At 35.5% G+C, this 9,647-nt stretch overlaps 2 protein-coding genes across 2 annotated transcripts; both read left to right on the forward strand.

Moving 5' to 3' along the window:
- Positions 1-551: 551 nt before the first annotated feature.
- On the forward strand, positions 552-5,034 carry bphl (biphenyl hydrolase like). Its single transcript, XM_084722277.1, has 7 exons — positions 552-789; positions 1,990-2,093; positions 2,191-2,357; positions 3,702-3,855; positions 3,973-4,104; positions 4,376-4,499; positions 4,596-5,034. The coding sequence occupies exons 1-7, from the start codon at positions 707-709 to the stop codon at positions 4,684-4,686; spliced, it is 855 nt and encodes a 284-aa protein (XP_084578403.1). The 5' UTR covers positions 552-706; the 3' UTR covers positions 4,687-5,034.
- Positions 5,035-6,101: 1,067 nt separating this feature from the next.
- Positions 6,102-9,048, forward strand: psmg4 (proteasome (prosome, macropain) assembly chaperone 4). The gene is made up of 3 exons (XM_084723503.1): positions 6,102-6,531; positions 7,966-8,041; positions 8,703-9,048. The coding sequence occupies exons 1-3, from the start codon at positions 6,355-6,357 to the stop codon at positions 8,822-8,824; spliced, it is 375 nt and encodes a 124-aa protein (XP_084579629.1). The 5' UTR covers positions 6,102-6,354; the 3' UTR covers positions 8,825-9,048.
- The last annotated feature ends 599 nt before the right edge of the window (positions 9,049-9,647 follow it).

Consider the following 9,647-nt stretch of genomic DNA (forward strand, 5'->3'; position numbering starts at 1 on the left):
GATCATATATTTTTTTAACTCCCCAAAATTGGTAGGCATTGGCCCCAAAATCTAGTATCACTCGGGTCGTAACATAAAGTAAACCTTTATTTTACAGGTCCTATAGTTTCCTACACTTTCCTGGACAAAAAGACGGTCTAAATGGAGACAGTGTCTTCTGTTGGTACATTTCCAAGAAATCAATTTCATCTGTTTGTTAGTGAGCTGAGCTTTGCAAGCCAAAATGTGACGTTATCAGGGGAACAGAAAATCAGACAACAGAAAATAAAAGAATTAAGTTCCCAGTATTAAACTTTACCCACAGAGAAACTCTTCTGGGAAACAACTGCTTTAATATTAGGTCCTACTGTATGGCGCTTTCTCTTTTTCCCCTTTTTCCAATTAACACAATGTCTCATGGGAAACTACCCCGAAATTATTTGGAAATCAAGTAAAATAATGAGTTACTTAAAATATATTACCAGTGTATTTAATTCATGACGTTAGGTGAATTGTGTCTTTCGGTTCTACTTCGTACTTTCGCTTTAAATTCTTTTGTCAATAAAGACGACGTGGAAAGTGCCAAAGTGAGCGCAGCTTCCTGGAATCCCTGAAAAAGAAAAACCACCGAGCTGTGCAGGATTTCATGAGGCTGTTGAATCTTTAACCACCTGAAGAACCTGCAGGAGAGCAGACCGGCTCCGTCTGTGCGGAGGACCGACGGGGAATGGCGTTGTTTTTACTGGGAGGACGTGCGTTTAAACGCAGAGCTGACATCAAGAGAGCCATGACGGCGAGCCGGGCCTGCTGGTAACTGTTTGCACGCTTTGTTAGCTGAGACATTTGCATGTTTATGTGCACATTTTCTTCGCAGCTGGACTTTGGCCGCGGAGCGCTGCAGTAAGAAAACAGGAAATGCCTCCTGTCCTGCTTTTAAAAACATGTTCGTCCCTTTTGCAAAAATAAATCTCTGATTTAAATCCAGTAGATGGCGCAGTAGGTTCAGGTACAGCACCATCTACAATATGCATGAAATAATATTGCTGAAATCTTTATCATCTATCTGAAAACACACTAAGGCAACACAAAATTTCTTCTATTAATAGGAAATAACAACATCAACTTTATTTGTACATCACCTTACAAATGGTCTCTACAGAGTGCCTAACGAATGAGGACAAAATTTAAAGAAGCAGGAGAATAATTAAATGCAAACAAATAAAAATAACAAATAAAACAGTTAACAGTAAAGATGTGAAAGTACACAAGTAAACCTACAAGTCCTCACAACCGGAAATTCTCAAAATAAGACAGAAAGTGTTTTTTTCAATGGTTAATTTCTGTAATTGGAAGAATTGTGATAATATTCCTCACAAAACAACAGAACACATGTTCTGTTGTGATATATTTAATTATATTTTATTAATCATAAAAATGTTTGCCAGATTAATTGACAGACGACAGACTTAAGAAAAAGATGTTTTGAGAAAAAACATTTGAGATGACTTAAGAAAAAATGTTTTCTTAAGTCTGTAGAATCTGATTTGTAGGTGAGGAAATCTCTGCAGAACCACAATAATTTTCCAAACAAAAATTGGGCTCATTGCACCTCCTGCAATTTGAAAATTGCAGTAGACCATATTGCAATTTTGATAAAATGTAATTTAATTGTTCAGCCTGAGTTGTGAATAATAAGTGATCTAACAGACACATAACAGTGCTGCATTGCTACATGTTGTTTCCACTATTTGAGAATTTCTATTATATAATTTTAGATAAAATGTATCAAGTTATATAATAAACATAATATATAGCACAGCCTAAAATATTAAAATCTTATTTATATGTCATTTTGTCTGGCCCTAGTTTTTGGTTTTATTGTGACTGTGAAATGGAAGCCAGCGTTTCTCACCAGACAGAGCTGTCTTATTGTTTTCCATCACTGTGACTGTTCCTGCCACAGTCTACCTGTCTGTCTACCTGTCTGTGTCCCTGTCTGTGTCCCTGCAGCTCTTCAGTGGCCTCAGGCAGGCAGCATGTTAATGGAGTGGATCTGTACTATGAGCAGACAGGCAGAGGGAAACACGCTGTGCTGTTGCTCCCTGGCGCTCTGGGTAAATACAACAAACCACCCCTCACTCACATACTGTCCCTCTGTCTCATGTCTGTCCTCCCAGCTTGTCAAAACCTGTTTGGTCTCTTCTACCACAGGAAGCACTCGGACCGATTTTGGACCTCAGCTCAAGTCTCTGAATAAGGAGCGCTTCACTGTAGTTGGCTGGGATCCCCGTGGTTACGGACAGTCCCGTCCGCCAGACAGAGACTTCCCCCGTGACTTCTTTGAAAGGGACGCAAAGGACGCAGTGGATCTGATGAAGGTCTGATTCATCTGTTGATCTGCCAAGGGTGATATTTCTTATCAATCTGAGTAATGTAGTTTACTAAGAAGAACATGGGTGTGTAAATCTGAGAGCACAGATTCATCAATTGTATGCAGGGTTTACTTTTTCAAATCACAGGTTTGTCAAAGCAAAATATGTCTTAAAATTCTATTTTAAATACGTTTTTTGCAATTGCAATAAGTTGCAATTTTCATTTGCTCCAGTTATTTTCATTTCATTTTCAAAAAATTATGCACTAACAGTCAAATATGACTTAAATATCATCTGATTTATGTTCAGATTTACATTCATTTTATTATAGTGAGAATTACTTTATTACTTTATATGACCTATATAAGTTAACAAGAAGATATGGCTAAAGATCGGCTACTTCCATTTAGTTATTCTCTTGTCAGAATCTCCATGAAAAGTTACTGTAAATAGCACATTAGCCAGTTAAAAGAAAGAAGGGGGAGATTTTTATTTCAATAATTTTATTTTTGATAATATATTTTCATTCCTTCTGGGATTTATCTTTTTTGTGTATGTTTGTGGTGGTCTAAAATGTAGAAAGTGCCAAAAAAATAAATAAAAGTTGGGTTTTGTTTTGTTTTGTTTTTTTCACAAAAAAAAAAAGAAAAAGAAAAGGCAACTTGTTCTGCAGCAAATAAAACCACACTCTGTTCTGGTGACCTCACCAAAAAGGCTCAGAATTGCAAAAATTCTAACATAATATCCTAGATATCATAGAAGTTCCCCTGGGGGGTATTCCCCACACAAAGAAGCAAAACCTTTGTGGAGCCCAAACTTGGTCAAAACAAAAAAAATCACAGAGCGTCAATAAATGCTAATAACAATGACAAACCTTGTGTTCTTTTCACCACCTGTGACAAAATAAGAATAAAAAAAAATAGTAAATAATAAAACATTGAGTTCTTTCATTGAGACGTACATGTAAGACGTCTGAAATCTGCAAGGCTCTGTTGAATTCACAAGCATTGTTTCAATTTGCAATGCCGCAACTTCCGGTGGGGACTTATTGTATGGTTATAGATGAGGAAACATGCCACCTTGTCCACAGGTGGCTCTAAAATCAAGGCAATATGAAGGCTTCTTGTAGCTTTAATCAGTGTTCTTGGTTTAATTTTTACATCAGTATTTTTTGACCCTTGGAGCCTCCATAGTTTACTATGATTTGGTACAACAGATGTCATTCACCTTCTATAAATTATGTGCTTTAATCACTTGATTTATTGATGAGAAGAATTGAGGCTAATTCGTCTCTGTATCTTTGTTAACACTTTGTCAGTGATGTGTAGTGTTTTCTTTTTTTACTGGCAGGCTTTGGGCTTTAGCAGGTTCTCTCTGTTGGGGTGGAGTGACGGAGGAATCACCGCTCTGATTGCAGCAGCGAAGAACCCCGACCTGATCAGCAAGATGATTGTTTGGGGATCCAACGCCTTTGTCTCCCAGCAAGACCTCGAACTTTATGATGGTACTCCTGCTCCTACTTTTTATTGTCTGGGATAACTGCCAGTGCAGTCCTCCTCAACTGTGCAAACTGCGCTTTGTGTGACTTTGTGTGTGCATGTGTTTCTGTGGGAACACGTAGCAGTCCGTGATGTCTCCAAGTGGAGTGCGAGGATGAGGCAGCCCATGGAGGAGGTGTATGGAGCAGAAGTCTTCGCTAAAACCTGGGAGGCCTGGGTGGATGGGATCGCAACGTTTGCAAAAAGACCTGAAGGTACAAAGTTCATGTTGTTACAGAATCTAAAACTCAAAACCATCTGAAAATTAAGAGATGGAGGTGAAATGTTTTGGAGTCCTGATGCTGTTATATTGACGATGTTGGTAAAGTAGACTGATGGAATTTAAAGGGATAGTTCAGATTTTAGAACTGTGCAGATCTCTACTAATTTTATATCCAAGAAACATAATGGAAAACTTATTTTCTGCTGTTCTAATAAATGTCAGCTGAAAAGAGTGAAGCCACATGTTTAACGTCCTCTGCTCAGGGAGTATCTGCATGGAGCTTCTGCCTCTAATCAGCTGTCCGACTCTCATCATCCATGGAGAAAAAGACCCCATGGTGCCTGGCTTCCATGCACAGTACCTCCTCAAACACATTAAAGGATCACGGTGAGACCACAACAACCGTGGAACAATTTATTCTGATTCAGAAAAAAGACACACGAGACATGTGTACAGCCGTATTTTTTTTTGTCTCAAATCCAGATTACACCTGATGCCAGACGGTAAACACAATCTCCACCTGAGGTACGCTGACGAGTTCAACAAACTGGTGGAAGACTTTCTGCAAGATTGAGCAACTCATTAACACAGTGAAACAACATGAAGAAGAATCAGGGTGATTAATAGTTAATTGCAAATATTTTCACTGCAAGAAACTTGTTTTTGTTAATTATTTAACTTCTATTCAGGTTTCAGTAGATTATAGATAAAAAGGGCTCATTCAAAGATAACAAAAAAAGCAATTCTTATTTTCAGGTGATTATGCACTAATGAAAACATACTTCTGAATATTATATTCAGTTTCTACTATATTCTGTCAACAGATCTTCATCAGACATTAGACCTTGAACTTCTACTGTGATTTCATGAAGCTCAATTGTAAAATTTCAATGTTACTTTTTTGTAATTAAATTTTTATAAATCAAGTAACATTTAGTGTAATTATGGATAATTCAAGCTATAATATTACTTGTTTTTAAATCAAAAATTAATTATTAGCATTAATAAATTCCATTACTTATATCTTATAAGGCTTTCCTGAAGTGACCATGTACCCAGTGGTACCCAAGTTATTTTACATGTTGACTAATATTTATTGTTAATTCACATGTTAATAATAAATAGAGAAATTATTACATAAATAAATAACACTAAACTGCACTAAAACATAGTATTTGTTTAAATGTATAGGAATCAATTTATTTATACCATATTTCAGAAAAGGATATTATTTATTTATTTTAATTTCTTTATATTATGATTTGACCTTTACATTTTCCCCCAATTTATTTCCCCTAACTAATTTATTCCTGTATTTTCTCTTTACATTTATTTATGTATTTCTGCTTCATCATTCAAATGAGGGAGAATTAATTCTAAGTGTATCATGTGGTCAACTTTTCAGATCTTGGTTAATAGTAACTTTGTGTGTGTGTATTTAATGGTATACTGATTTGTTTATTGAATTCTTTTTATTTTTTTATTTATTTTGGCCTCCATATTTTTGTAGGTCAAGATACAATTATTTTAATTTTTGATCTCGATTAATTTATGGTCCATTATTCTCACAAGGCAGTAAAGAAACCAGAAAATACTCACATTTGAGAAGCAGGGATCAGAGAATTTGTACAATTTTGTACAAATTGTATTTGTATTTATATGAAAAAAATACTCAGAATGATTACATAATTATCTAAATAGTTGGGGATTAATTTAACAGTCGTGTTTTTTTAATAAACAAACTTTACTGAACAACAATATTTAACAAATAAATACAGACATTAGTAATAAATAAGGTACAAAAATACTCATCTTATCACAATCTTATAAGCATTGACAGTTGGATAGTCATAGTTTGAAATCTTCGTGTGATTTAACTGCAGACAGGCATTTTTATTTTTACAGCATTTCAGTCTTAATTAAGGAATAATAATAACACTTGTTTTATATTTTTGAATGTGATATTTAGCCAATAGTACCATATGTTTAACGAATCTTTTCACGAATACATCTTTGTAATCAAGGCCTGTAACAACATTCAATTTTAAAACATTAAATAATCGTTGCAGATCATACAGTCCCTGTTCAGATCAGTTGTGCTTGTGCTGCTGCACGCCTGAACGTCGATGATCGATTGTTTTGGGCTGTCGGTTTTCTCCAACCAGGAAGTAGCTGTTTCTGTTTACAGCGGTTAGCACGAGTTCAAATGGTGTCTTGTCACAGCTAGCTGAAGTTAAACAAGATGACCGACACACAGAACGGAGCGGCGTTTGATGCCATCACGGTTCATAATTTCTCGGAGAAGATCCTGGAGCAGCTCGTTCACTTTCACGTCATGAAGCTGAATGGCGGGTTTTTCCTGTGGGTCGGTTCGAGTCCGGTGCTGTCCAACCTGGCGGTCTCAATGAGCAGCAGATATGTAAGTAAACACAACACATCCTGCTAAACACACGACAAACTAGTGAATGAACAGTTTGGACTTTATAGATTATGTTAAAATATCAAATAATTTAGGCATCAAAAATCACAGGGTTGTTATATTGTATTAAAATCTTTCAACACGATTAAAAAGTTGAAAAACTACTGTTCGAAATATATTTAGAACAAGTTAGAAAGTAGGGCCTGACGGTTACTGGAGTTTTGGAGCTGATGCCAATAAGAATACTAAGTATTTTAAAAAATCATCTTTATATATCAGTAGAAATTCTTTATATACAGAATATAGAATATCTACATAAACACATTTTGATTGATGATGAATGATTCCTCAAAAGTGGTTATCTGTGACAAACACGTGTTATGGAGGCAGGACATTTTACAGTTTAACAATAAACATTATTGTCCAGTGTCCACAGTGGTACTGGTCACTGGTACTTTTAATAATTATAAATAATTATAGGTTTTTAAATAACATAAAGAAAAATATGTGAATATATAAAACCCAAATAAGAAACAGGATCAAGTATACGCAGAATGCTGTCTGTAAAGCTAGCAAATAATAACAATCTACATTATGTTATGATCAGTTTTCATATAGACACATATTGAAAAACTGATACTGATATTGACTGACACAGCTGGGACAGACAAATATCGGCCAACCATTTTAGTGCCTTGATATCATTTAGGACAATAAAGTTTATTGTTAAACTGTAAAATATCCTATATATTTTTCATAGTATAATATGCATAAAGAATCTCAAATATTTTTTAGCCCCCAATTATAATTATCTCACAGTATATCTCTGGTATTAGGCCATTGTGTGTAGTAATAATGGACTTTTAAATCAACCAAAAATGTATTTTCCTGCCTGATTATTTTAGCCACTAATACTTAATTGCTATATTGTATTGTATTGTATTATATAATGTAATATTATATTAGGCAGTATTGTATTGTATTATGTATCAGTACCAGCATATAAAATTACATCTCCCATGATAGGAGATTTTATCCATATTGTCTCATCTCGAGCAGCCGTGGGTTGAACACCACAAGGTAAACATGAGGAAACAGTTTGATGATTCTGGATGTGTTGACCCTTTAGGCATTGTCATGTTGTGTCTGAGCTCTGTGGAACCGGGGACCGGGGTCGTAATCTAATCTTAAGGTCCCCTTGATTCAATACTGTTGCAGCACAGGGCCACTGGTTGGTTAATGGGTCCTTAAAAGACAAAATATAATAAATCACCTGTCTGAAGTGCAGCACAGTTTTTCCTTGAGTCACCAGGAGAAAACCCTATTGGTGCATTTAGTCGGAAAACCTTTGGGAACATATTACGACTGTAAAATGATTTATGTCCACACAGGAGGACTAACTGCTGTTCTGTTTGTTTGTTTGTTTGTTTGCAGGATTCAATGCCTTTATCTTCATTAATCATGGGGGACCCATCCAACACTGCTCCAAATTCCTTGGCACAGAGATTAGGTAATGATGCGTAAACTTTTGTCAATTTATGACACTATTTATACGTCCATATTTTGGCATCTAAAGTGATTAGTGATGAATTACAATATTAGAGGAAAGGATAATTTTCATTGTCATTGAAAAACACATTAAAATGATTATGGTGAGTTATTTTTTTCTGTCCTAAACAAAAATGGTGTCTGAAGTCTAGAGACTGATCTGTTGGCCAGGACACCTCTGCAGCACCACAGTATTAAATTTAAAATGGTATTTTGACACACGTCTCAACATAAAAAAATATTGTGCATCCTGTGATTTGAACATTGCAGTAGATCATATTGCAGTTTTGATAAAATTTTAATTAATTGTTCAGCCCTTGTCTAAATTACAATCAGGCACAAAACGTTTTGAATCGATTTGAGCAGGTGCTCATGCTGCAGTTGGACCAATTCTAAAACTTTTTGTACCTATTAGTCATTTAGATGCCAAAATGTTTAAGAATATGACCCAGGTTTAGAAATATTGGAATAACCCTTCAATGCAAAACAGTGCCAGAGAGGAAACATTTATCTTGCGTCTCCATAACTGATGACCTAAGTGTAATTGTGTAGTACAGCAAGCTGTTTTGTGTATTATGTAAACTAAAAGTGAAATAATTTGTCTGTTCCTTTCTGTTTTGCAGCAAAGAAGACCAAAAAGCAAGTATATGTGAGTTACAGTCTTCCGGTGACGGACTCCAACCTGAGTCTTTTGGTGGAGAACAGGATCAAAAAGGAGCTGGAGCTTCACCCTGAACACTTCTGATTGTTTGTGTAGAACTGAGGACATGTAGGACAACATTTCTCCTGTTTTCTGGACTTTTCACTCCCCCTCTCCTGTACTGTAATCCAACAAAATAACCACAGACAGCCACATCAAGTGTTCTTTTATTGACATAATAAATTAAGTGGTTTATTATCAAAACATGTAGGCCTATGGCTTTTTGTACAAATGCATCATATTAAAAAAATAACACTTAGAAAACAGCATTAGTGGTTGAGTTCTTTTTTTTTTTTTTTGTTCTCAGTGTTTAACTGTTGAAAACATACAAACTAGCAAACCATACGGGGTGTTCAAAATACAGTACGTGCTGTGTACTAAATATGGTTTAAAAAATGGAGGATCTGTGGATTCAGGTACATTTGGACAAAAATGGGTCATGGGATGGGTTGTCTATTCAGTGTGCTTATATCCTATAAAAGTAAGGTCCATACATTATGAATGAATGGCACATGTATACATACCTTACATTTTTATGCAGTCCTAAAGGATACTTACATAGTAAAGTGTATAAATGTACACACTAATCACAACTATTCCGGGTCTATGCAGAAAACTCTGCTCTAGTCTAATCTTCACAAACGTTTATTTCAAAAAACTGTAAAATATTGTGCTTTCTGGCTAGAGTTACACATCCTAGGAGCAGGATTACAACATTACCACAGTACAGAGGACAAGGAGTGAGAGTTGGAGTGGAAATATTTGCTAATTAAGGAGGTATTTCAAGCGACAAATTGCCCTTGGCAGCATGACAAAATAAATACTGGTTTTCTTAAATTACATTCTCTGTTTTGTTAAAAAGAACAGA

This window comes from Lutjanus erythropterus, chromosome 7, assembly GCF_056507025.1.
Source record: "Lutjanus erythropterus isolate fLutEry1 chromosome 7, fLutEry1.hap2, whole genome shotgun sequence".
In the NCBI taxonomy this organism is placed as follows: domain Eukaryota; kingdom Metazoa; phylum Chordata; class Actinopteri; order Lutjaniformes; family Lutjanidae; genus Lutjanus; species Lutjanus erythropterus.

Excerpts from the sequence above, each read along its gene's own strand:
- bphl (XM_084722277.1), top strand. The coding sequence starts at position 707 with ATGGCGTTGTTTTTACTGGGAGGACGTGCGTTTAAACGCAGAGCTGAC. Across the intron at positions 2,094-2,190 it reads GTTGCTCCCTGGCGCTCTGG|GAAGCACTCGGACCGATTTT; the intron begins GTAAATACAACA and ends CTTCTACCACAG. Across the intron at positions 4,105-4,375 it reads GTTTGCAAAAAGACCTGAAG|GGAGTATCTGCATGGAGCTT; the intron begins GTACAAAGTTCA and ends TCCTCTGCTCAG.
- psmg4 (XM_084723503.1), top strand. The coding sequence starts at position 6,355 with ATGACCGACACACAGAACGGAGCGGCGTTTGATGCCATCACGGTTCAT. Across the intron at positions 6,532-7,965 it reads TCTCAATGAGCAGCAGATAT|GATTCAATGCCTTTATCTTC; the intron begins GTAAGTAAACAC and ends GTTTGTTTGCAG. Across the intron at positions 8,042-8,702 it reads TTCCTTGGCACAGAGATTAG|CAAAGAAGACCAAAAAGCAA; the intron begins GTAATGATGCGT and ends TCTGTTTTGCAG.